A 27,509-nucleotide genomic window follows, 5' to 3' on the forward strand; every position below is an offset into this window, starting at 1 on the left:
GACATACCGTACCAGACTTGAGAATTAAAACCCCAAACGATGTTGACATTACAATCTAGCAAAGATAATTTCACCCATAACAATGTTGCGTAGTCATACAACAGATTATTCATAAAAACACAAACACTGAAACAAAACAACTAGGCAAAACTCAAAATAACATTTAAAATAAGGAAGCAGGCCAGCAGATACAAAAGGCATATTTGTGTACCTACTATATGTGTCTCAACTGAAGCGAACATCCAACTCAGCGGCCCCTCTCAAATTTGATTCGAGACCTACCTGACCCTTCAAAACCATCTCGCATGGATCCAGCACTGGCCTTTAAGGTACCTCCGCTTCCAACTTTGTCCATCGCTTTCTTGCCAGTCTTGACCTCCGTCAAAAATTGATCCAAGCCAAAGGGATCTTCCTCGGGCTGCTGCTCCTTGTCAAACTCAACAGGTCTATCTCTAGGGCCAGACCTCTCGGAAGTACCTGCAAATGCCTTGTCAGGCTTGAAGCGCTCCGTTTTCATCAACTTATCTAGCTGCTCATCTTCACCTCCATACATCTCATCATCTACATCTTTCTTAGGTTTGTATAGAGTATTCATAGTTGATTGAGCAGTAAACAGGCCCTTGTCATAGATGTTGTAGGCGTCATCCGTGGCAAAACCAGAATCCATTCCTTTCTCCTGGTTAAACAACCTCTGATCGTACATAACTTCACCTCCCTTTCCTCCAGTGGAGGCCATTCCAAGAGCAACTTTCTCACTGATATCACGGTCTCTATCCCTCGTAATTTTGCTCTTCTTCCCCATAGCAGCATCTTTTGCCTCCAGTCTCCTCTCCCTCTCCCTTTCTCTACGTCGCTCCTCGCGAATTTTCTCCCGATTCGATCTATCCTCTCTCTCTTCCTTGGTTTCCTTTGGAGCATCTCTTACACGCTCAAAATCCATCCTTATGTCACCGTCATTGGCTGCAACCCTCTCAGAAGGCATTGGCACAGCAGCAGCTGGAGCAACACCAGTTCTCTCGGATCGTGCCTTTCGCGCCAACTCTCGTAGTTCCATTTCCTTCTTCTCCTTTTCTTTCATCATCATCTCCTTCTGAACCTTAGATCGCACTGCAACAGCCTCTCTTGCTTTCTGTTCAGCAACATACAACGCCTCAGATAACTTGGCAAAATTATCATTAATCTGCACATCCTGAAGACCCCGCCCATCTGCAGCCAGACGCTTGTCCAGTGGTATGGTGTACCCTTTGGCATTTTTCCAATTAGAAATACAAGGTGGGATTTTCCAGTCCTGCTGGTCCTTCACAGTCACAGGACGGGGCGGAGAATGCATAACTGGCACCGGCGGAGAACCAGAAGCCTTTGGAACCCTCTTGTGCTTAAACTTGGGAGGCTCCAAAGGATCTACTGGCATCTCTACCATCCGAATGATTCTCTCCTTGGCCCCTGAGTTAAAAGCTGCAGACTGCTGTGACGGTTTGTACTTAATAAACTTAGAATCCGAGGACTGAGTGGGAACATTTTTTGGCTGCGCGGCACTCAACCTCACGTTAACAATCTTCTCAAGAGCAGCCTTGGTGTCTTGTGTAATCTCATCTATCTCTTTCTGCTTCTCATCCACATCCATCTCCTCCTTTTCATCATTATCCTTCACAACCATTGGAACCAAATCTGAATGCTGTGAATATACAATCTTCTTTGCGTTCTCATTCTGCCTCACGATAGAATCGTATCTCAAGTTCCCGCTCTCATCCACAGTGAGGGGTAAAGTCTTACCGGAAGGTTTCTGACCAGTACTCCGGCCCATGCCAAGTGGGTATTGTGCATAGTGAATTTCAGGGAATGCCCCTCCGTCGCCGAAGTCCTCAGGTTTCGAGGGCTTAAACCCAGCCCGTTTCAAGTATGGGGGCACTGGCTTGGCCTTGAAGGTCTCTACATTGTCAGCCTCGGATAAAGTGTACCTACTTTTAAACCATGGATCATTGGAGTGATCATAATTTGTATTTACAGATGACTTTGCCTTTGGAAGAATGTCTTTTAATACCACCATTCTTCGAACTTCTCTATCCAAACAAGTAAAGATATACTACTGCAAAGACCCTGCCAAAAACAAAAAAGATCATAAACCAACCTAAGCAACATATTAAAAGGAAGATCTATAGCATGTTAATCTGCCAAACATCAGATAACTCTGATGCTATATTTCCATAATCAAAACAGTAACATTATAATTGAATAATAAGCCCAGGATTTTACTCTTTTAGAAGATTTTCAAGCAATACCATTTTTAAGTTTTATACCAGTTTAATTATTAAATCAAATTTCAAAAAGAAGACAAGTAATACATAGAGATTGACCAAGTCTATTTTTTACTAAAATTTAATTTCTGAATTCAGCTTATGCAAGTTTAATTATTAAAGCAGCCGCCACGCCAGCAGCGCCGAGTTTGAGTCGAGAAACAAACAAATAGTTTATGGGCAAATGGAAAGCTGTTCCAACAAAGGAATTCAAAATCAAAGGATGGGTGGTGATACCTTGAGCCCGAAGGTAAAACCTTATGGGGTGAAGAAAGGAATTTGTGACAAGATCAGGGATGGAAAAAAAAAAGATAAGTCTGGGCCAATAAGGTGATGCTGGGGTCTTGGTGCAGATATAAAAAAACATTAGAGAAATTTAGCCAAAGAAAAGAGATTGGCACCGAACAAACAAGAAGAAATATCACAGACCTCTGCAGTTCCCTTTTCTGCTCTACTCGTAATTCTTTTCCATTCGAAGAACACAAAAACCAAAATGATAACTTTTGAAGCAGTAAAACCCAGAAGATATGAACACAAAAAAATTGTAAAAGAACAGTAAAATATAAGTGAATTCTAAAGATTTATAGACAGACCAGTAAAAAAGGTAGGAGCAGAAAAGCTCGAATATAATGTTACCCCTTGCAAATGGTGTCAAATTGATCCCCTCTCGTACAGCAAATGGTGTCAAAATAATTCAGCGAACAGAGCGCGATTTGGGCAGAAACAACCATCAAAACCAGCGATCCATCCTATCTACAGATGAAGAAGAAAATCCCTGAAACGGATCGAAGCTTCGACAGCGAGATATATGAGCCAAATACCGCAGCACGCGGAGGCAGACGGTAGTGACGGGTTTGGGATTGGGGATAGGGTTTTCTCTTCTTATTTCTTTCCTTCAATTCGTACGGGTATTTGCGTGTTATTCTAAAATAAATAGTTTTAGCTCACTTTATTGTAAAAATTAACGTGGGTGTGCATTCAATGTTGGAAATTTAATTATTTTTAATGATTTTTTTTTTAAATTTTGAAAATTTAGAGGTATTAAAAAAAAAATTAGAATAGGTCTTTTGTGAGAGGTTCTCACGAATAAATATTAATATTAGTGGTAAACTATACCCATATTTAAATAATAAGTAATATTTTTGACATAAAAAGTAATATTTTTTATGAGTAACCCAAATAAAAAACTAATCTCACAAAAATGACTCGTGATACCGTCTTATATGAGTTTTGTCTTAATATTGACTTTTGTAGACTCTACAAAAGTTTAGTCGTATCCAAATTAGATTTTTATAGAGTTGTCTACAAGTATCTAAATTTTCCATAGATTTCCATGATTCTTGTAGATTTCTTTATGTACAAAACTTAAGGAAATAGTAACAGCAATCATAAAAAACAACATGGACAAAAACTCTTATGAGATGGTCTCAAGGGTCGTTTTTTTTAGACGAGTCTCTTATATGAGTTATCCATTAAAAAATATTATATTTTATACCAAAAATATTACTTATTATTATAAATATGAGTATGGTTAACCTGTCTCACGAATGAGACCGTCTCACGGAATTATGTTACTCAAAAATATGTATTCTATTATATTTCGAAATTTATTAATAATATTTTTACTACACAATACTTCATTTTAATGGACTCGGGAATGTCAAAATGTTTTTGAAAAAATTAATAACATATTAAACCCTATATTTTAGAAAAATTAACATACAAATTCCTATAAGAATGTATAAATGTGTTCGAGTTTGTATAACATAGAAATGAAATATGCTACATTTTAGAAAACTGAAGGCTGGATTAGCCTATTAATTTTTCTTATGGGTTTTTGTGACTTTAGACTTTTCACAAAAACGATTAATGCAATTAGACCCACAATTATATTATCTAACTTGATTATTTTAATTAAGCACATAAAAATAATTATCAATAAAATTTGTCGAATAATCGGATAATTAGCATCAGTCCTTACAAAGATCTTGAATAGGAGAAGAAAGAATTGAGATGAATATTTCTATAAATCTTATGTATGATAATATAAAAAATTTTAGTTCTATATTTGATTGGATGTAATCAGTATTTTTCTATGTATTACAATTATAATATACTAATTTTCATATTAAGATTGAAATTTTGCTATGATGTTATCACAATTTTATAATTTCAAATAAATTTTGGGTGTGCATATATATGTGAAAATTTTCACGAATAATATATACAATAATGTTTATTTTTAAAATTTCAATTAATTTTTCTTGTCCACATATATATATGTGCAAATTTCATAAAATTTATATTTTATAATGTAAAAATTTTCGGTTCAAAATCTACAATTTGATCAGATGTTATGAATAATTTTAAATTTTAATTAAATTTTTTTTCATATATATCTAAATATTTTCATAACTGTTATACATGATAATGTACCAATTTTTATTCATAATTTGAAATTTAATCCGATGATATCAATATTTTTTTCGTGTTCATATATATGTATATATGTTAAAATCTTCATAAATGCTATTAATAACTCACCAATTTTTATTTAAAAAAATTGAAATTTGATCGAATTTTATAGCTATTTTTTAATTTGAGTTATTTTTTTGTATTCACGTATATGAAAAAAAAAATTATGCATTACATATATATATATATATAACAATTCTCAGATAAAATTTTGAAATTTGATCGGATATTGTCATCTTTTAAAAAAAAATCAGTTATTTATTTGTTTATATACATATATATATTACAATTTTCATAAATTATATATACTAGTCGCGCCTGCACACGCGATGCATGTGTGATTAAAATATGAATATTATTTATTGTATATATATTATATGTTTGTTTCAAAATAATTTTAAATTTGAAAATAAAATGAGTTGCATGTGATTAAAATATAAATATTATTTATTATATATGTATTAATTTTTGTTTCAAATCAATTTAAATTTAAAAATAAAATGAAAGCACAAAAATGAAGATTATAATGAACAGATAATGTTTAAAATAAAAATAGAGATTTTGTTTTTTTTTTTAAGGGTATTTTAGATATTTCGTCTTTAACTTCACCAAATTAATTTTAATTCGGTTACTAAATAATGCCCTTCTTTAATAAGATAGTAAGATGATAATATAGTAATTTTCGATTTAAATTTAAAATTTAATCGAATATTATGATTGATCCTAATTTCATAAAAAAATAATTAAAATTTTACTCAAATGTATTCAACGACAACGACAAAAAATTTGATATTATTCTTTAGATATCTATTTATCTTTCTACTAGTAACAATTACACACTATTATACATATTTATGTGTTATCTAAAATAATATAAATATTTTTTAAATTAATATTTCAAAATTTAATAAATTTATTATATCATATCAATAATTTTAGATAAAATTTTAAATACAGATTTTTCGTCCCGTTTGCTTTCAGTAGATTTTTTAAAAAATAAGTGTTTTTTAAGTTGGTTTTTAAAAGCACTTTTTAAAGTAATAGCTGAAATAATTTTGTGTTTGGATAAATATGTTGAAAGCACTTTTTAAAGTTGAGTTTTAAAAAAAGCATTTGAAAAACTATAAATATGGACTTTTAAAAAAGCTTTTATTTTGGCTTAAATAAGTGCTTTTAAAAGCACTTAAAATTTATCCAAACACATTTGAGTTAATAAAAATACTTTTTTTTAAAAAAAAATTAATAATTGTCTATTGAAACCAAACGGACTCTAATTGACATTTAAAAAAAAAGTTTTGTTTTTAAGTTTTTAATTAAAATCAAATTTGTATTCACTCCCTTCCAATTATTTAATACACATTTCTTTTTTTGTTTATAATAAATATATAATTATATATCATATTTAATAATATTTTTTCATGATTGTTACCGATAAAAACAAATATATCAATTTACATACGTAGATACATACAACGTGTCCCAAAACCCATTCACGCGATCCCTTTTTCCCCAAACCCTGGCAGCCCTTCAATGCCATCGATTCGCCGCCTTAGCCCCCGGAAAGCTACCGATTGATGCTAGAAACCTGTTCGGGACTAGAGCTGCGCGGGTTCTTGTTCTTCGCGATTTTTGAGCTATTTCTGGTCGTTTATTGGTTTCCAGCTTGGGTTAGAAGCTTAAAGTCGTATTTGTGGTCAGCCAAGTCCTAAACTCGCACCATTTCAGACGTGATTTGGATTTCATCATTATCCTTCACAACCGTTGGAACCAAATCCGAATGCTGTGAATTTACAATCTTCTTTGCGTTCTCATTCTGCCTCACGATATCATCCACGGTGAGGGGCTTACCAGAAGGCTTCTGACCAGTACTCCGGCCCATGCCAAGTGGGTATTGCGCATAGTGAATTTCAGGAATGCCCCTCCCGTCGCCGAAGTTCTCAGGTTTTGAGGGCTTAAAGTGAAACCCAGCCTGTTTCAAGTATGGGGGCACTGGCTTGGCCTTGAAGGTCTCTACATTGTCAGCCTCAGATAAACTGTACCTACTTTTAAACCATGGATCATTGGAGTGATCATCATTTGTATTTACAGATGACTTTGCCTTTGGAAGAATGTCTTTTAATACCACCATTAATCTTCGAACTTCTCTATATAAACAAGTAAAGATATACTACTGCAAAGACCCTGCCAAAAACAAAAAGATCATAAACCAACCTAAGCAACTTATTAAAAGGAAGATCTATAGCATGTTAATCAGCCAAACATCGGATAACTCTGATGCTATATTTCTATAATAAAAAAACAGTAACATTATAATTGAAAACTCTTAAATTTAGGGATAACAACGGGACGGGTCCAAAGGGAGGCGGGGTGAGTCTCAGGTTTAGCCAAACCCGCCTCGTTGTCATCCCTAATTTTAAGAGTTTTCAAAAGCACCCATTTACTTTCCAATGAAAAGTCATAACACAAATTTAATAGAATACATTTATTAAATTCTATAACAAATTTCACTTAATAATAAATTCCTAACAATATGATTATCTCTGAAATTCAAATACCAAGAATATCTTGTTTGAATTTAACCTCATTATTTTGTCATGTATTCAGTTGAAGTTAGTTTTGTGACATTGATTTAACTTTAAAATTTTATAATGTAAATAATTCCAAAAACTACGATTGCTACATTATATATACAATATACAATTAAATCGCACAGTACATACAAAGTCCAATAATAAAAGTAGCCCGTCAAAAGTTTTGGCTTGAGGCCCATTAACGGCGACGGATAATCTTTTTTCAGCTGCTGGAGAACATAATCGGTAATTTGAAGCCGAATGAGCGCCGAGGAATTGCCGAGGACGGAGGCGTACGTGCTCCGAGGGCACGAGGGTGCGGTGTTGGCGGCCAGGTTCAACGGGAACGGCGAGTACTTCCTCAGCTGCGGCAAAGATCGCACGATACGGCTATGGAATCCTCACCGTGGATTGCATATCAAGACCTACAAGTCTCATGGCCGTGAAGTTCGCGATGTCCATGTCACCTCGTAAGAATTGCTTAAAAAACCTAGGAAATTCAAAAAAATGATATTTCAATGGATGATGATATGCTTCTATTGGCTGTTGAAAATTAAAATGCCTGTCTTTTATTCTTTACTTTTGTTACTCGTCCGTTAACTGTTTTGGTAGGGACAATTCGAAGCTTTGTTCATGTGGGGGTGATAGGCAAGTCTTCTACTGGGATGTGGCTACTGGTCGTGTTATTCGGAAATTTCGAGGCCATGATAGCGAGGTTAGTGCAAATTGGCTTTTTCGTTTTGTTATAGTGATTTATGGATTAGTGTATTTAGTTGATGGCGTGATTTGAATGTGCAATTCTGACTTTTCAAGTACATGCAAGATTGTATTTTGAAGTCGTTCTCACTTGATGGTAGGTGAATGCTGTGAAGTTTAACGAGTATTCATCGATGGTAATTTCAGCTGGCTATGATCGTTCTGTGCGTGCTTGGGATTGCAGATCTCATAGCACCGAACCCATTCAGGTTAATTCTTTTATTTTCCTCTTGCCAAAAGTTATACATGGGGTGATTCTTCGGCAAGAAGGATTTATTTTTGTCAAGATACAAATGCTAAAATTGATGAGTTGCTTTATAGGGGATGGTCAAATGAAAAACTATTATATTAAAGAAAAGATTGTGTGACAGCTAGTGAGAATAAGATGAGAAATAGACATTTAAGGTGATTTGGATATGTTTACCTTCGGTAAAGAAAGACGTTATAGAGTGGTTGAAATTAACCTCTCAAAAGGTTTTTGGGTATTGATTCAAGTGACTTGAGCATAATTATTGAGATACATGTATTTGACTGCAACTAGTCTGAGATGAAGCATGTAGGGTGATAATCACCCCTTCGACGACTAGCGAAAGTTTACAGGTTGAAAAACAGCAAAGTTGTTTTATGTGCTATGTTCATTTTATCTAAATTAAAATGGTGTCTCAACCTGATAATTTACTACTGTTTGATGCTAAAATACTCCATATCAAAGTTCTAAATCGAAATCCTTCCTTCTTGATCTAGGTTCTTGGTTATATTTTTGGGTTTGGAACTGATCATTTCTTATGAAATATTTTAAAAAAGTTCTTAACTCCTACCTTAATGTAGAATATATCCCAGTGACAAATTCTATTTGATTGGACACCACCACTATGCATTATCCAAGTGAAACACCTTGTTCTACACACTAGATTCTGTGTTGTTTCATCTGTTGACCTGCCATTTTTTCTGGTGATTTGAATATGATGATGTTGAGGAAATTGACATTTTTACTCGTTTATGTTTCAGATAATTGACACGTTTTCTGATAGTGTGATGTCCATTTGTCTAACAAAAACTGAGATAATTGCCGGAAGTGTTGATGGAACTGTGCGAACTTTTGATATTCGAATTGGTAGGTAAGTTGTCTTATATAGAAATTACTGGATTGCATTAGGTCACTTCTTTGTTCTCGTGAGGCATAGAGACTCTAATCTCTAAAATATTGATGGTTCTGAATAGGGAAATATCTGATGACCTGGGACAGCCCGTCAACTGTATTTCTCTCTCAAATGATGGTAATTGTGTATTAGCCGGTTGTCTGGATTCTACTCTGCGTCTGTTAGACAGGTAAAAGCAGCAGTTTACTAGTGTCTGTGCATTCAACATAGCTATATTCTTTCTTGATTCCATACTTGTGGCAGAACTACTGGCGAACTTTTACAAGAATACAGAGGTCATACCAGCAAGGTTAGTGCTGATCCATATTATTAGGACTTGCAAAGATACATTTTTACCTTCTAAGATAGTTAAACGCACGGTAAATATTTGTTACAGCTGTTCATTGGTGACCGTTGCATGGTTTCCACCTTTTTTCCAATGTTTGCTTGCCTGATTACTTTGATATATTTCTTCAGCCTCTTGATGATTTTTCCTTCTCCAATACATCTGCAATTTCGTAGCATTGATTTTTTCTCGGGGTCAATTTCTAATTCGATTATTATCTTCGTATGTACCAGTCTTTTAAGATGGACTGCTGCCTTACGAACACAGATGCCCATGTGACTGGTGGTTCAGAAGATGGTTTTATTTATTTTTGGGATCTTGTGGATGCATCCATTGTGTCTAGTTTTCGAGCTCATTCGTCAGTGGTAAAGCTCTTTATCTCTTCTTCAATATATTTCCATGTGTCCTTGCACTGAATTTTTTATGCTTGTCAACGCATAAAATAGGCAGCCTTTTTTTTTTTGAAAAAAAAAACGTGTTAAGATGCCAGTTAGCTTTTGCAATTGAAATGGATTCTTATATGCTCTTTATGGCATCATATATTGAATGTGAATTATAAGCAGTGCTCTTGTTTTTCAATATTTTATCAGGATCCCAAAGAAATTTGTGTAGAATTCTTCTTAAGTTGAGGCATCCTTGAGTAAGTTGCTAATAGAAAACGCATCTACTATGCCAACATTTTTTGTTGAGTGCCGAGGACCGTGGTCCTCGCCAAAGTTTTAATTGTAGTTCTGTGAAAACTTTCACTACACTTGTTCCTTTTCTTCATTTGCTGTCTCCGGCACTTTGGTGACAGGTGTCTAGTGTAAGTTATCACCCCAAGGACAGTTGTATGATTTCTGCTTCGGTTGATGGATCGATCCGCGTCTGGAAAGCCTGAAAAATTAAGAGCTTTAGGTATTTCACTTTCATGTTGTCTCATCCTTCTGGTTCTAAAGACGACCGTCCCCTCAATTTGAAGTTGTTCAATGCTAATGCTGTATCTCTGAGTGGAGTGGCCTCAACTGTATACGTAAAACAGTTGCCAGGTATTAAACTTGAGCTGAGTCATGCCATCCAACTCTTGTCATTCTAAGGGAGATGCTGATGTAAGATGGCAACAGCCCAGGTACTGAATTATATCTATTCATATATATTTCTCTGGGTGAACAAACCATTGAAAATGTTTAGCCTCGTCTTGAACTGCATACTTAATCGTGCCTTTATTTACTTTCAAGGAAATGTTGTTCAGAGTTCGAATTTTGGATTTCTGTGAAAATGGTTAACATAATCGCGATGTTCTTTATAAGGTCTTCTCTAAAAAGTTAACCTCGCATTTCATCCCGACAATAAAACTGTCTTAACATTTTCACCACATGAATGAATCCAAACAAAACCACATGGAATAGGCTGGCTAAAAGTATAGGTAAGATTTCATGTTGGTTCCACGAGAACTCGAGAACTTGTGTTTGTGTAGATAGAATTTCCTTTGGAGAACAACTCCATTTCATCTTTCAACTGCAAACCTAAGCTATCCAATGTTTCAAATATTTGACACCTTTCAGAATGGTACCTATCTTCCACTGTAAAGGAGTAGCACTTTCCGTATATTTGTATCACACTCTGACCTGGAGATTTTATCACTTGCTTGCTCTTCATTTCTCTTCGCATAGCAGCAAACCCCTCCCACTCTTTTTCCAATGCGTAAATATTAGCCATTTCAACATATGGAGCCGCATCCAGTGGTTCAAGTTCAAAAAGGCGATGTGCTGCATATTCGGCGATCCCCAAATTTCGATGAATCTTGCAGGCACAAAGCAAAGCTCCCCACACCCCTGCATCTGCTTTAATGGGCATGCGTAGAATGAACTTCAATGCTTCTTTAAGCTTTCCTTGACGTCCAATGAGGTCAGCCATACACGCATAATGATCTAAACCAGGATTCAATCCATAAATTTTAGTCATCTTCTCGAAGAATCCCCACCCTTCCTCCAGGAAACCAGCATGGGTACAAGCCTGAAGAACAGCAAGAAATGTTGCGTCATTCGGCTCTAAACCCAACTTCAACATCTGATCCACAAGATACAAAGATTCTTTAAACTTTCCATTTAGTCCGTATCCTGCTATCATAGTTGTCCAAGAAACTACTGTCTTCCCATCCATGGCATGAAAGATTTCCTCAGCATTTTGTATGCTACCACATTTCGCATACATATCCAACAAGGCATTGCACGCCATTACATTTCCTTTTAGCCCCTTAGAAACCACGAAATCATCGATCCATTTTCCGACCTCCAGGGCTCCAACTTTGGCGCACACCGATATCAAATGGACAACAGTAACCAAGTCAGGTTCCTCACCAGCAACCTCCATAGCATGAAACAAGGATAAAGCTTCAGCAAGATCACCTTTCTTTGAATACCCACCAATCATAGCAGTCCACGTCACACGAGACTTCACCTTCATATCGTCAAATATATATCTTGCTGAATCAATGTCTCCACACTTGCAATGCATAGAAACAAGAGTATTAAGCAAGGTGACATCTTCACAACAACCTATCTTCACTCCATGAGCATGAATCAACATGCCATGACTCAGAGATTCGGGCTGAGAAAACGAAGAAAGCAAGTTAACAATGGTGCTTAAATCAGGCCTGTGTCCAATACAAAGCATCTGTTTGTAAATCCCAATGGATTTCACGGAGTCCTCTAGATAAGAACATCCTGCAATCATTGCATTCCATGAAACGGTAGTTAATGAACCCAAATTGACACCATGAAACACCATTTCAGCAGAGCTCAAATCCCCACATTTGGCATAGCCAGATATCCAAGTGTTGGCGACCGACACATCATCTTCAAAACCAGATTTAATACCAAAACAATGAACACTACTCAGCAGATTCCGGTCCTTGTTTCCAGATACCATTTGTGTCAACCCCATGATCGTAACCGCATCGGGAATCAAATCCTCGTTCCTCATTCGATGAAACAAAGACGAAACGCTATCGACGAAACCCACTTGCGCAAAACCCATGATAATCGCATTCCAAGAAGCTACGTCTCTGTCAGACATCTCGTCAAACATTTCATACGCGCATTCCAAATCATTGCATTTCACATACATATCCACCAAAGCCGTCTGTACATATATATCTGTACTGTACGGCGTTTTCGCAACATGGGCATGGATGATCCGGGAGAATCCGAGGTTGCATAATTTCGCGCATGCTTTTGCAATGAATGGAAAAGTTAAGTTGTTGGGTCGTGCAGAAGATTGCTGCTTCATTTGGCGAAACAGGAGAAGAGCTGTCTGAGCGTGGCCTTGATTCACTGCTTGTCGTATGTTGGAGTTCCATGCGGCGACTGTAAACCGCTCGAAAACTGGAAAAACCTGGGACGATATCATGTCTCATTGTGTTTCAAGTACAGTTCTTTGTGCATTCAACAGCTGAGGAACCAACATTTTCTTATATGTTTTGGTTGGTTGCGAGGATGTAAAATCTTTTTTTTTTTCTTTTTATGTGATGTCCATATTTGAAAATTGAATTTTTTTTATTTTTCAGTTTGAATCGATGCTCGAATTTGGATTGAACTTAAAAATATTCAAGCATGTCCGCGAACTATTTAAGAATAGAAACTCGAAATATATAAATATTATATTGATCAAATAGACAAATAGTAAGGCATGTGACATGCATAGCCTAATGTTGGAATTTGATAATTTCAAATACGAATAAAATATTTTTTCATATTGTGATATTTAATATAAAATAAATTATGTGATGAACGTTATATCACATTTCTGCAGCATTTTATGTACAACTTTGAACGTCTGTGTACATATGAGTTGTGTTATTATATATGTATTTCTACACTTTATTTCGAGTAATATGTATTACATTTTATCAACTAATTTACCTATGCAGTATAAATATAGTATCTTCACTCTATATATACATTACAAAAGGAAAGGGAAATAAATGTAATTAGCCCATATATTATATACATACACGATCGATCAGCAAGATTACATTCGTATCTCTCCTTTAATTTCTAGTTATGAATCGGTGTTTTCTTTCGTGGAGGAGTGTAATCTATCGTTGCTAAATCTTGATCAGTGTCCCCAATAATTTCTTCTTTCGTCGCGACCATTTCCTCTGCATGTTGTTGATCATGAACAATACTCTCTTCCATCCGTAAATTCCTCGCTAAATCCGCAAAAAAATAATAAAAATTAATGGAGATCAACAGCTAGAGACGACAATATAGATCGAGTTTAATTCTAGAGAGAATATTTAAATGTATATATATATGTTAGGAATAACATTAATTAATAAGAATGAAACTTGATATTGAAATATATCATCTGTTTAATTAATTAGCTTTTGAACCCTTCGATAAGTAATTTGTCCATATCAAGCTAGCTAGGAATTGCATACCTTGAGTAGAAGTTGATGAGAAGATCAAGCAAATTAGCAAGATGAAAAGGGTAGCAAGAAAAAAGCGTTTGGTGTGCAAAACAGCCGCCATCTCTCAAGAATTAACTTGCTAGTATAACAAATATTGTGTCGTATTTATATACAATTCCTTCGATTTGGAGTTACACATGACACATGTATATATATCATGCAATTTGCATATTATTTGTGGAAATAATATGTATATTTATAAGTAAGTCCCCCGGCCGTCGGAGGGAATTGGAGTCTCCATGATATAGATGATGATGTCTCTTTTTTGCATGAAAAAAGGTTGATAAAGTATGGTGTATTGGAGTTCTTGTATGATCTTGGTGTTCGCCCATTACAACACATAAAGAAGTGAAGGAGATTTAAGGTTAAAGGGCAATGCATGTTGTAAATGTGGCGCCACACTATCAAGACAAATGCACATGCTTGGTCTTGTGTAGTAGTGAATCCACTTGGTAATTAGGTTTTGGCATTCATGATAGCTAAGTTGAATGCATTCTAAAACAAAATGTGTTCTTTGAATTAATATATATATATATATATATATATATATATATATATATATATATATATATATATATATATATTCAGATAGAAACTTGAGTTTAATTAACTTATTTGTGATGAGTTTAATTTAACTCAAACTCGAATATAATTAATTTATATATAGATATATATTAATCTAGCTTTATGTATACACTTATTGTTTTATTGATTGGACTAGGGTCTAACTTAATGAGCTTGTTAACTACTCATCATCTCTAAATCTTTAATTTGAAACATTTCGACTCGGATATGAAAAGGTAAGTGTGTTTTGAATTTTGATTGGTGTTTGATTTTTTTATTTTTTATTTATGATTTCGAGATAACATAGCAAATTATCATAATCTAAATGTTTAGACTTTTAATGTTTAGTAAAATGAGAAGAGACTCACGCAAGGTCGTGAAATTATAATTACTCGTTTATTTTTCAAAAATAATTAGTTCAATTAGTGTGGCATTATCAATATTTGAAGGAAAAAAAATCAATACTCAATTCTATGATAATTTTATTATGAATTATATATTCAATTATTTATCTTATCGAATTCAGAATACATCGCTAAAAATCAAGTTGAACTCAAAATATGCCTCGAGGAAACCACATGGACGGAACAATTGGGATTTGGGACCCGAAGACATGACAATGGAGATACAATGTGTCATCATATCAGAAGGTCAACGATTATGAAAATGAGAAATATATATATATATAATACCAATAGAATGAAATCTTGCGAATTCATTAGAGAAATGCAATGTAAACTTATGTGAAATGGTAATTATAATGGTATTTAAATTCCATTTAAAAAAATATACGAAGTGAAAAAACATACACAAACAGAACTGATGAGTGATGAAAACTACAATCATCATTTCGATAATAATTGTGATGTTTGAAATTAAATAAACTATGAGATCATTAATCGCTTCATCTATTTTGTTCCGGCCATTTCTTTCCTTGGATCCGCTAGAAGCATAGGAGGAGGACAGCAAGGGCCGGGACCTAATCGAGATAAGGTGCTGTTTGGGAAAAGGAAAGGGAAAAATGAAATCACGTGGCTTCATCTCTTGGGTGGGGGCTAGCCTGTCTCACACCACCAAACATCTTGTTCCACTTAACTTCATCCTCTTGCTACATCATGTGATTTCAATTCGAGAGATTTTTTTTTCTTCTATCTTTCTTCCTGACTCTTTTTTTATTATTATTATTTGTTGAGGTTTGACCGACCATTTTTCGCTCAATAAAAATTCATATATCATTTAATAACATGAAGAATCAATAGATATGTTGAAATATTATCCCACGTCAGTAAGATAGAGTTCCTGAGAGCCCTTAATATAGACAAAAACAATCTTCACCTCTTGAGCTAGCCTTTCGTGTGTGTTGGACCGTTCGTAATTGGGTTGCCTATAGTTAAACCACCGGTGTTAATATCTCCACATCCTCACCTCTTGAGCCATCTTTTGAAGTGAGTTAGGTCCAAATAAATGTTACTAAATATTTTTAAGATATTTATTTATTATTAATATTAATATAAATATGGAGGGATTCAATCTTAGATACGGATTACAGAGATTGTCAATTTGCGATGGGCACATCAAGAAAGCTTATTGCTTGGACCTTAATTCAACATTATGGGCCAGTTTAAATTGTGGACATATTCATTCTAATATATTTTGGACACAAACTTGAGAATCATTTAGAAAGTCCAGCTTGTCAAGCCCACTCTAACAATACTTTTGAGTTTTGCCCATAATAGAAGGTTATATATTTAAAAAAAAAATAGTAAACTTCATACCGCAGATTGAAAAATGATTAATTTTCATTCAATTAAATAGATTTTTTATTCAATAATTTATGATTCGAACTCGTTCGCTTCGACTACATGCAGTGGAAATGGAGACCATGCATGTTTATTAACCCAATGTGAATTAATTATTCATTTTTTGTGTTTTTTTTCAAAAAAACAACAAAAAAAGAAAGAAAGAAAGAAAGGTACACAAAATTTTTGTTGCTGTCAAAATCCAAAAGGACCACAAAATTAATGGAGAAAATAACCCTATTTAAAAGCGGTGCATTGTAGTCCACTACAATTCCGTGTATTGAAAGCCCATTGGACCCTCGTAGGCCCATAAATATTTGTGACCTAATCTTCATTGGACCCACAGCAAATATCTACATTAGCAATAGAGTGGACTAAAACCTACCCATGGTGGCTCACCCACTCACTTTCACATTCAACATCCTTATTATTATTATGTAGACTCGATCCTATAATAGCAACGCTAATCGTAATTATAATTATAATTATAAGAACAAAAGTAATTTTCAATCTTGTTTTAAGGTTATACAAGATATAGTTTGTAGATATGTTATTATATTTTTTTTGTTAGACAAGATAAATATGTAACAAGCATATTATCGTATTATCATATTAACAAGCATATTATATCATATTAACGACATGGAAACACAAGATAAATTATGTTTAGTATGTGGAAAAATTGTAATTTTGGTTATGTATGTTTGCCACTTTGCGATTTCGGTCATCTATGTATTCGGATTTCAATTTTAGTCTCGCATGTTCCGATTTTTTGTAATTTTAATCATTTTTCTTCGAAAATACTTTTGTGGTACTGTACATATCAGCTCCACGGAAAAAAAAACTAAAGTTATCAAGAAAACAAAGATAGCGGACTAAAACTGAAATTTGAAAGCATGGAGAATCGAAATCGCAAAGTGACAAACACAAAACCAAAAAAACATGTTTTCATTGTTATATAATTTATTTCAATTTTATACCATTGTTATTATCATCGTTATTGTTATTATATAATTCTATATATATTTTTCTTACGACAAGATTCACATCCTAATATAGCTAGAACCATAAAATAATATAAGCTAGAACCAAAATACTCCTGAATTTTTTCGCTAGCATACAGTTTTATCAAGCCACAAAAAAAGTACTGATAAAAAAAAAAAAAAAAAAATTTTGAAAGGTACTGATAAAAGTTTGTTACTCTCATAGATGATTGACTTTTTAAAAAAAAAAATTAAGAAACCAAACTCCATAAAATCAAAAATAAATTCAAATACGTTGGACATACACGGATTAAGTGCCCAAATAAATATAAACGATTTAGAGAAGTAAATCATAAACTTCATATACATCTCTTATATGTTTATATAATATTTTATTTCAATTAGGATGAATTTTAAATTCACCCAATAATATTTTCACTTGAAATATATTCTAATTCATATAACATATAAATAAGTAAAATTTTGATTTAACATTTTATCTATTATTTCATTGTTAATAATAAAATAGAAATCCTTTTATTTAAAATCGTTTCGGACAAACGCAACCTTATATCTTATTGGTCATTATATCAATGCATGGTACCGAATTTTCAAGTGGTTAATCATTGCTATGCATCCAAATGGCATTCACTATAACAAGACATGTAAAGAACGCGTGACTTCTGTTCACATAAAAATACCTTTCTCGAACAATTATATAAAAGATAGTATTTAATGTAATCGTTGAGTATCTAATATCAGCCCAAACCGAAGATTATTTCATTCACTCGTAAATATTATACGTGTGTTAACCAAAAGGTATATATATGTTGCTCATGAAATCATCTTATTTTTCATAATTTCTCCTGTAACGACCAACAAGTAGTGAAATTTTAATTCATTAATCTTCATTAATTCATATATGCTATCTACATTAATTCCCATTAAGGGACAGCCGTATCTTGACAAAAAATCTTCCATCTTCAAATCAAAGTCACGCTCATGCCCCGTGCAATTTTGCACTATGTGTAGTAGTTAAATACATATGGTCCCTATTGCATTTCCCTTGTATAAAATGCATCGAATTGTGCTTCTTCTTACTTATTCTTCTCGTGGAGGCTGGATCTAGCTAGCTTTGAGCATCATGGAGAAGAGTAAATCCTTTCCTTACTACTCGCCCTCGTACGCGGAAGCACGATTCGTCTATGAAGATCGTGTTAAAACATACAGCTTCAATGGTCCGGTGGACAATCCAGAGGTCAAGAGGAGGAGGAGGGTGGCGGAATACAACATGTATGGTGTTGAAGGTAAACTCAAATCATCGTTGAAAAGTAGTTTTAAGTGGATCAAGAATAAATTTACGGACAATTACTACGATTATTGATGTAAAAGGCCAAGTATCGACCATATGTCGAAGGTTTTCCACTGTCTTATCAAATGTAATGTCCAAGTCTTCGTGTCTCTTTTATTTTGCTTAAGTAGATTGAATCAGCTGGTGAATTATACATCATTATGTTCGTTAATTTGCTTTCATATATATATATATATACCAGTGTCGTTAACGACGGTAGGCGATGGCGGGTTAGTTCCTACTTGCCGACTCGAGTCGATTTTTTTAAAACTAATTTTTATAGATTATTGTATATAAACATGTCATATATGCACAAATTAAATATCAAATTAAACAATATTTATGTATAAATATGTTTACTTAACCGGCATAGGCAGAAGCAGTGTAGGCGAGAGCCGCCTACCGCCTAGGCGGTCATTTAGAATGAACTTCAAGCACGACCCTATATCGATGGTGCCTCGGGAGCAAAAATATATGGCTTTTTAATGATTTTGAAGATTTACATACCAACCTTGTATTCAAGAACATCAAATAAATTTCGAACAATTTCATAATGACAGCACATTAATTAATATAAATCTTGGCTGGTGGCATATCCACCACATAATATTACTAAATTGTCTTTTGCTATTGATACCTCAAGGACCACCGGTCCTATGGAACTTGTAAAATGGATGCCGCAGCATAGTCACATGTACATGCGTGCACCTGTGTAATTGAAGATTGAAAAGAAAAAAACATACTATACATAAACATCAAGAATAAATTATCAATCAAGCAGCATACAGAGTAAATTTTCTTACATGGACAATAATACTGACTAACGAGAAACAATAAACTTATAAATGACAGACGATTAATATAGGATATTAATATGGGGAAAAAAAAAAAAAAAACACCATGACCAAGTATATTCCACAATTCATTCAGGCCAAAACCTGTAAGGCAATCTTCATTTTTTTAAAGATTTGCACCGGTGATTCTCACCCAATAATGGAGATGGGATTTCATCATTTCAGTAATGAGAATCATGGCCAGGGCTATCAGCATGCATATCCATTGAAGAGTCGTTGGAACACTGGGGATGGGGATTTGGATCTCTGGATTGGTTGCAGCCAATCTCATTGTTCCGTATAGCAGCATTATTCGCATTGTGACCACCATGTGTGAAGTGATATTGCTGGAGATTCCTGTGAGCGGGACTAGATAGCGCATTTGAGAAGATGGTGTTCTTGCTTTGGTCGGAGTTCCCTAAACGCATACCTTGCCCAGCTGTTGCAGTCGCAAGTGCATTAGAAGATACAGGGAATCCATGGTGAGCTGAGTGAATTGCAGAAGTTTGGGATGGTTGTTGGTGCTGCAATGTCAGCCTTGGGGATGGTGGTGGTTCCTCTGTCCCATAATCCAACTCGTTCTTCAAATTTATAAAATCCAGAATTTAAAAAGAAGCGGGGGGTTGAAAATACAAAGACATGAATACAATGTTACTATGAATGCACTTTAAAAACAGTACACTGTATCCAATATTTCCTTTCCAGAAAGGTGTTTTACTACATAAAATAAGTACACTTCCATAACATGATATAGATCGAAAAGAAAATTAATGCTTTGCCCATCTCCTTAAATGGTGTCTAAGTAAATCACATGCATTCATCTCTTTCAACATATTGACAATTTAACAGAAGAAAATCCATATTCAGGAATTGGAGACAAGAGGTTTCTCTCGGATGTACTTCACACGCGCGTGCGCGCGCACACATATACATAGAAGTAGTATTGCAACGGGATTCACTAAATATCAAATAGCACAAAGGGATCATCCTTAAATGAGTTTGTGGCACTAAAAAAATACAACAGAACAAGATTTTGCAACAGAAAAGGACATAGCCAAAACTCCTTGTGGACAAACCCTTATCCACTACCCTTTAAACTGATACTGCTGGTATTTGAACAAACAACACAAGGTGTACAAGAATGAGAGAGGAACAAAATGGTTCGAGCAGGAACGAAAAAGAACGAGAAAATACAGTCACTACATTCAAAGATAGTAAAGTGAAATAAAGGCATACTGCCAGAATACATACAAACTGGTTCCTCAAATGGTTTTACTCATGTTGTTGGCCACAAAGTTCATCAAAGTTTTGAGGACGAAACAAACAAGCATACATAAAAGTGATCTATTTATTAAATCACGGCTTTAAAAAACCAGAGAAGCTGCAGTGTCACAGTTCTAGCAAAAATTTTCTTAATTCCTACGAAACCTACGCCCACAAACCCACAGTGACCTTTTTCTCCTTATAAGATTATAAAAAATTCAAAAAACTTTAGTGCACCAGATGTCCAGACCTCACATCATTGATTGAGAGAAATTCAGCCAAGCCGACTGAAGACTGGAGTAAAAATACAAAAACAAAAGATATACATCTATACTATTAATAAAGGGAGAGACCCTTTTAATAACTGCTTTTGGTGAAACTTTTTTTTGTTCCAAAAATACCCTTAGCACTCCACTTTCAACTTTTTAAACCAGTCATTACTTTGCTTATAAGTTTTATGCAGTTACCTATTTCATTTTCTTAAATTGATAAACTTGATTTTTATCTTCTCAAGAAAAAAATTTCATTCTCCATTTTTTTCAGGAGCAACGGTTTTTTATGCACACACATCGTGTGTGCCATTATCGCTAGTGTCAAATGAATCATGCTGATTTACATTATCAAGAATTTTGGTTTCGCAAAATTTAACATGTATGGGAAACTACAGCAGCTGGAACATTGTCAAGTTGAACATCAACGATCATCAAGTGGACTATCTCATCAATGTTTGGGACGCATTAAAGGGAGGGAAAAAAACTTTGACATAATGCCAAAAGCATAGAGAACTCATTCAATTTTGCATCCCACAAGAATTCTTCACTCCAAATTAACTGAATGATAGATCGTTGGAATATTCGACAACATCAACACTCAGTTGTAGGAAGTTTCAAACAGTTGGCGAAAACTTAAAACAATAACAGCTGGTCATTAAAGCCTAGGTTTGAGTTTTTGACAAATCAAAGACAAAAGTTGAAATTACAGACATTAAGACATCCATGAAAGTGATATCAGAGTTCAAACTTTGCTGTAGGATGTGCTCTGAAATCCTAATGAACAACAAATTTTCCTCAAACAAACTACTCCTATTATTAATATATAATAAATGGTAATCAGATAACATGGTTTAGTTGATGCAAAGACCAATGGTCAGAGTTGACAATGATTTCACGAAGGAAATAGAATGAAGCAACGATGTGAAACTTCACAAATTGATAAACTGTAGTTATCTGTGGACAAAACAAAGTCCTCAGGCATCTGACATGAATTGTTGGAGCAGAAATAAATACGCTTATAACTGCAGGCAGTCTAGGAAAAAGTTTCCGAATCACATTACCTGTCATATCAATGAACCAAAAAGAGGACTATAATAGAGAAGTCGATGGCTCCAGCAGGGTTTTTATTTTCACAAACAGAAACACACAATGACTTTTTAAAAACGCGACAAAAACCAACATAAACGATGTGAAGTCTAGAAAACTGCAAAAAGAATGAAATTAATAGTGTAAACCAATAAAGACGAGAAATACCTGCATATATGCAAGTATGTCACCAGTCATCACCCTCACCCCATCTTGTTGCTGTCTCAAAATCCAATCATAAAGCTTTTCCTACAATCAAAAGAATACAATGTGTGGCAACACGTCAATAATCATTTATTTGCTTGAAAATCCCTGAATCCTTAAACCACTAGATTCATCAGCCTCAGGACATTATTCCCATATCACGCAACAACATAAAAAGAATACTTCAAATTTTCATTGAATGAAAGCATTTAAATAGTCTTCTGGGGTTCAATGTTTTGAACCTCCATTAACCCTATAATGTGATCATTATAAATTAATAATCTTTACAACCACGGGCATTCATCGACATCATCAGCAAACGAAAACAAATTAAGGAAAACGAAAACACCAATTTTCAATTTCATGCGCACAGTATTTCCTCACTTATCTCTATCCACACCCAATCGCTAGAGACAAAGATAATAAGCAATTTGCAAACCGACTATGAACAAAAAGAATTACTCAATTAAACAAAATCCCCTTCAGATAAAGGGAAGCCGATCAACAATCGATAGCTATCAAACTTAAAAGACTAAAAAGAAGGGGGCAATCAGCATCATACCAGCGCGTGACGTTCACCGGCCTGGAACGACAGTCGCTGTTGGTGCATAGCCTGGGTATACAGCTGCGAAAGAAAGCTAGCAGAGCTACAAAAGGTGGAGTACATGCTCCGATCCACTTCATCTAGCCTCGTCGCATCGGATTTCCTCTTCTTTGCCATTTGTAATTTAATAAATAAATAAAAAAACCTACGGAACCCTAATTATCCCCCTGTTTTCCCCGGATTTTTCACAAAAACCTAGATTGTTACGCCGTCTGTACAATCCGCGTGTTATGTGTGTTGTATATATACATACATATATATCAATTGTCCATGGAAACTACGTGAAGAATTGATCTTCTTGGGTGCTGGGGAAAAAGCAAACGAGAGGATTTATCCAATGGGAGAGAAGAAAACTGAAATGGGAGGATTGTTTTAGGGTTGCGCTTTTAGACCACCACGTGGCATTATCGGTGGGAACATGTTCTTTTTCACTCGCCTCGGAGAAAGGCTCAATGGCCTTGTTTCATTTAGCCCGTCTCCTATCAAACTTTTAGGAACAAAAATCAATATTCTTGTTGAGTAGGTTTAGGCTAGATGATTTCAAGAACATAAATTTGTGACGCGATCTTTTTTATTAATATTTTTGATATACAAAATAAGATTTTTCATTGATCTAGTTAATAATAAAATTGGTCTTATAAATTTGTCATATGAAAACGTGTCACACAAGTTTTTGTGAGTTTTTATAAGTTGAATTGAGTTGGAGGTTCGCCTATCAAAATTGATATATTAAATTGTCTCGTGAGAATTTTTATATATGAATAATAATAAGACTACATGCTATTCAAGATTAGTTTGTAAATTTTTTGATATGGCGTAATAATATTACCTTATTTATTAAAGAAAAAAAACTCGTGTACGTCGATTTTTATATAACACTATTGATTTAAATTTAAAATTATTTGAATATATATATATATACATATATATATGTATGTATCTTATATGATTTGATAACAAAATACGTAGATTGAAGACTTTTTATTAACAGTTGAAACATGGACGATGGTATTAAAAAGTCTTCAATCTACGTATTCTTCGTGGTATTTGTTATCTAAATTTATTTGTTATCAAATTGCCGGTTTCAGTGTATGTGTATAAGTTTTTACTGAAATTTGATTAATTAACTAAAAGACTAAAATCGTGACTAGGGGATTTACAAGATCAATATGATTTTTCATTTCAATAATAAAGAGTTCAGTGGAACATAGATTTGTTCTTTAACCAAAAAAAAAAAGGTCAAATTAAATATGGTGTATCTATATATACACATATAGTACACACTCACGTATATATATAAAAAGAAAACATAGCATAACTTCAACTCTTAAAATATGCACACGGTTCGATTTAACCAATTAATTACGTGCGTATCAGAAGGTTCAAATCGTATTTCTCTTAGAAACTATATTGTTTTTATTAACTAATGAAATCATAATATTTTATTCATTTCGAGTGACATAAAAAATCTAATATATATTTTCCCTTTGATTTAAAGTTAGCTAGTTATGAATTGGAGGTTTGTTTCGAGGAGGAATGTAATCTATTGTGGACAAATCTTCATTGCCCCACATTTCTTCTTTTGTTGCGACCATTTCCTTTGCAAGTTTCATGGGCTTTTGATGAAGAATATTCTCTTCTACGCGTAAATTTCGTGCTACAATATCAAACAAAAAAAAAATTATATAAGGAGGTCAATGATCAAAATATAAATAGCATATTTTCAAGCCTCAACAACAAAATCAAGGATAAATAAGTTCAAATTTCCATTTTAATTTATTTTAAAAATACATTTTTTTCCCATCTCTCGATATTTATAATTTTATACTACGTGTATATGTATACGAGAAATGTGAGTCATAAAATAAGATTAGTGTAGGAAAAATGTATTTTATATATATATACACGCTGGCTTTTGTGATATATTCGGTCCGAGACATTTGCTTCTTTTATTTTGATATCATATATTGTCAAATTTAATCTAATTAGTTTAAATTTTTAGTGATTTTAATTAGCTTTTTCAGCGAGAATATATACTAGTGTGACACTGCATAAATCAGTATCATGTCGAAAATATGGTAGCACTTCGTTGATGTCACATCGATCTACACAATTAATTCAAAATAATAATAATAATAATAATAATAATAATAATAATAAAGATAACATACTAGTCTATTAGACTGAAATTTTACGACATTGAATACCAATGTTGCCAAAAAAAAAAACAAATATATAAGGCCAATGTCATACCTTGAGTAGTTGTTAAGAAGAAGCATATTAGCAAGATCGAAAGGGTTACAGCAAGAATCAGGCGTTTGGCAGCCAAAACAGCCATCTCAAGAATATGTGGTACTCAAGTAAGTGCGTATACAAATCAAAGTTTATATTTTACGTCTTATTTATAGGCAGACAAATACAAGTACTTCAACCGAAAGCCATGCGTAGTGTTCAAATATTTTTGCAGATCTCATATAAGTCAAATAGTAATAATTATTTTAAGGGGATTGGAGTCCCAATGAATATAGGTCAAAGTAGAATTTTTCTTTTTGATTTGCTGGGTGCATGTACTGTATAGTGGAGTGATTGTATCATCTTTGCGTCTGCCCATTATGCATGAAAAAGTATATGGAATTGAAGATTTACAAGGACATTGCATATGCCACATGATCCAGGCCACTGATCACATGTTTGGTTTTGTGTGTACTGAATCTATTCACTAAGTTTTGGCATCGTGAAAGCCTAGGTTAAATGTTTTTAATTATTATTTCTTGAATTATATGTATCCATACAATTTGATGGTGTATCTTTTGTTACGTAGATTGAATTAATATTTTTTATTAGTAGTTGAAACATATATATACGATGTTTATACAAAAATCGAGATATATACGAGTTATAGAGATTTCGCGACAGTAGTTGTATTTGGAGAGAAGTAGAAAATGAGGTATATATTTAAGTTTAATTAATTGGATAAAAAGTTAAAGCAGCTGTGATGATAATTTAATTACATAAGATAAATTTTAAAGGAACTATATCAGTGTATATTCGTAATGTTTTTCATAATATATATCAGTTTTATGACGTGAGTATGTTCTTTTCTATTTTATTGGTTGTTCTCTTAGGCACCGCTGATTCAGATAATAAAACATTTATTGATTACTCATCTTTGTTTTGTCCGATGCTTGATTCAAGTTCTCTAATGATTAGTATCATGTATGCACAAATATTTTATCTTAAGTACGTTGATTTATTATCGTTATATTATATTATATATCTTTCATTGTCTCGTTTACGGAAAAAAGTGTATCTCGTGTACTCTTTGTTAGTTTAGTTATATTGTTACAATTCAAACTCTACAAAAATGTTGTTTACTTCGATGGATGTGGCTGTTCTAGTCGTGTGCGTGTGTTGACTCCACAGCCGGTATCCCATCAGGGAGAAAAGGTGAAAAACTATTCTTCCTCATTTTATTTATTTTGTTTTAATGAAACATTTCAATTTCTCAACTAATTTGAATTATTGTAATTGTTAGGATTAATGGGTTATGAAAAATATCAGATCCAGATGTTGTCACTAGATAATGACAACATCGAAACATGCAGCGAAAATATTAAAAAATCTGAATAAAACAACAACAAATAAATAAACACACACAAATGATTAAAAAGAGTCAAACAATTTGTTACCATCAAAATATCGTTCCTATGCCAAGTTCCGTACTTTTGTTAAAATAAAATTATCATACTGTTTGATCCATAAATTAATTTGTATCATTAATTTATCATTTAATCCATTAAGAACTTTAATATATAAGAAGGCTACAGAAACTGCAAAGAATTAGTCAACAACTTCCAAGACCCACAATGCAAGTAGTGGGATAAGTGGAGTTGGGAACTCGGAGAACCGACTCGAATCTCGAGGAACCAAGCAGAGAAAGTAGAGAAGACCAGGTCAAAATAGTTACAAATAGTGGGATGGTGGAGTTGGGCACTCGAAGAACCGGCGCGACTCTAGAGGACCAAGCAGAAAGAGTGAGAGGAAGACCAAGTCAAAACCGCTAAAATTTAGTAGGGCTGTTAGTACTGCAAGTAGTGGGCTAATGAAAGTGAGCAGTTGAGAAATTGACTCGGGAACCAGCATGTAAAAGGGGCATTCATGCAGAACACAAATAATCATCAACAATCAATCAATCCAAATCAAGCTCCAAAAGCCCTCGATTTTTACAGCACATTTTTTGCATAATTTTTCAATCTTTCATTTTTATTTTTTCATGTTTTCAGAATTTCAGTATATATTTTCAGCATGTATTTTTTTAGTTTCTCCACGTTTTCAGTAATATATTTTTGTGTTTTTTATGACAAACATTTATCATTTTCAAATTTTAGTAGCAACGTTAAGGTTTTCGATTGCTATTAAGAATTGTATTTTGTTATTTCTTATGCTTTGTAGCATTAAACCGGAGAAATCGAGACCGACGGTGAAACCAGGACTCGTAATCATTTTTAGTAGAAGTT

General features: G+C 33.8%; 5 protein-coding genes across 7 annotated transcripts; 1 reads left to right on the top strand and 4 right to left on the bottom strand.

The window, feature by feature from the left end:
- Positions 1-42: 42 nt before the first annotated feature.
- LOC140880324 (SNW/SKI-interacting protein A-like) lies at positions 43-3,193 on the bottom strand. 2 transcript variants are annotated; one of them, XM_073284665.1, is made up of 2 exons: positions 2,931-3,193; positions 43-2,097 (listed from the first exon to the last, which is right to left on the bottom strand). In XM_073284665.1, exon 2 carries the CDS (start codon positions 2,045-2,047, stop codon positions 248-250), a length of 1,800 nt encoding a protein of 599 aa, XP_073140766.1. In that variant the 5' UTR covers positions 2,048-2,097; positions 2,931-3,193; the 3' UTR covers positions 43-247. The 2 variants fall into 2 exon arrangements, with proteins under 2 accessions (XP_073140766.1, XP_073140767.1); XM_073284666.1 differs by having other exon boundaries at positions 2,888-3,193.
- Positions 3,194-6,474: 3,281 nt separating this feature from the next.
- On the bottom strand, positions 6,475-6,897 carry LOC140884194 (SNW/SKI-interacting protein A-like). The gene has a single exon (XM_073290871.1). The coding sequence runs from the start codon at positions 6,895-6,897 to the stop codon at positions 6,475-6,477; it is 423 nt and encodes a 140-aa protein (XP_073146972.1).
- Positions 6,898-7,514: 617 nt separating this feature from the next.
- On the top strand, positions 7,515-10,796 carry LOC140881375 (uncharacterized). Of its 2 annotated transcripts, XR_012149928.1 has the most exons (9): positions 7,515-7,809; positions 7,952-8,054; positions 8,197-8,304; positions 9,104-9,213; positions 9,317-9,424; positions 9,499-9,544; positions 9,632-9,675; positions 9,814-9,945; positions 10,377-10,796. XR_012149928.1 is itself a non-coding variant. In XM_073286636.1 (8 exons), the coding sequence occupies exons 1-8, from the start codon at positions 7,601-7,603 to the stop codon at positions 10,458-10,460; spliced, it is 900 nt and encodes a 299-aa protein (XP_073142737.1). In that variant the 5' UTR covers positions 7,516-7,600; the 3' UTR covers positions 10,461-10,792. The 2 variants fall into 2 exon arrangements, 1 of the variants encoding a protein (XP_073142737.1); XM_073286636.1 differs by lacking the exon at positions 9,632-9,675 and having other exon boundaries at positions 7,516-7,809; positions 10,377-10,792.
- Positions 10,797-10,915: 119 nt separating this feature from the next.
- Positions 10,916-13,089, bottom strand: LOC140881374 (pentatricopeptide repeat-containing protein At4g19191, mitochondrial). The gene has a single exon (XM_073286635.1). It carries the CDS (start codon positions 12,968-12,970, stop codon positions 10,994-10,996), a length of 1,977 nt encoding a protein of 658 aa, XP_073142736.1. The 5' UTR covers positions 12,971-13,089; the 3' UTR covers positions 10,916-10,993.
- A 6,187-nt stretch (positions 13,090-19,276) lies between these two features.
- Positions 19,277-23,416, bottom strand: LOC140880419 (uncharacterized). The gene is made up of 3 exons (XM_073284842.1): positions 22,951-23,416; positions 22,353-22,433; positions 19,277-20,144 (listed from the first exon to the last, which is right to left on the bottom strand). Exons 1-3 carry the CDS (start codon positions 23,107-23,109, stop codon positions 19,746-19,748), a joined length of 639 nt encoding a protein of 212 aa, XP_073140943.1. The 5' UTR covers positions 23,110-23,416; the 3' UTR covers positions 19,277-19,745.
- Positions 23,417-27,509: the final 4,093 nt, after the last annotated feature.

The sequence above is a fragment of the Henckelia pumila genome, chromosome 2 (assembly GCF_033568475.1).
Source record: "Henckelia pumila isolate YLH828 chromosome 2, ASM3356847v2, whole genome shotgun sequence".
Classification (NCBI taxonomy): Eukaryota; Viridiplantae; Streptophyta; class Magnoliopsida; order Lamiales; family Gesneriaceae; genus Henckelia; species Henckelia pumila.

Coding starts and splice junctions, on each gene's coding strand:
- LOC140880324 (XM_073284665.1), bottom strand. CDS start 2,047: ATGGTGGTATTAAAAGACATTCTTCCAAAGGCAAAGTCATCTGTAAAT.
- LOC140884194 (XM_073290871.1), bottom strand. CDS start 6,897: ATGGTGGTATTAAAAGACATTCTTCCAAAGGCAAAGTCATCTGTAAAT.
- LOC140881375 (XM_073286636.1), top strand. CDS start 7,601: ATGAGCGCCGAGGAATTGCCGAGGACGGAGGCGTACGTGCTCCGAGGG. Junction 8,305..9,103: donor ATAGCACCGAACCCATTCAG/GTTAATTCTTTT, acceptor TTTATGTTTCAG/ATAATTGACACGTTTTCTGA. Junction 9,545..9,813: donor ACAGAGGTCATACCAGCAAG/GTTAGTGCTGAT, acceptor CGTATGTACCAG/TCTTTTAAGATGGACTGCTG.
- LOC140881374 (XM_073286635.1), bottom strand. CDS start 12,970: ATGATATCGTCCCAGGTTTTTCCAGTTTTCGAGCGGTTTACAGTCGCC.
- LOC140880419 (XM_073284842.1), bottom strand. CDS start 23,109: ATGGCAAAGAAGAGGAAATCCGATGCGACGAGGCTAGATGAAGTGGAT. Junction 22,434..22,950: donor CCGGTGAACGTCACGCGCTG/GTATGATGCTGA, acceptor TTTTGATTGTAG/GAAAAGCTTTATGATTGGAT. Junction 20,145..22,352: donor ACATACTTGCATATATGCAG/GTATTTCTCGTC, acceptor ATAAATTTGAAG/AACGAGTTGGATTATGGGAC.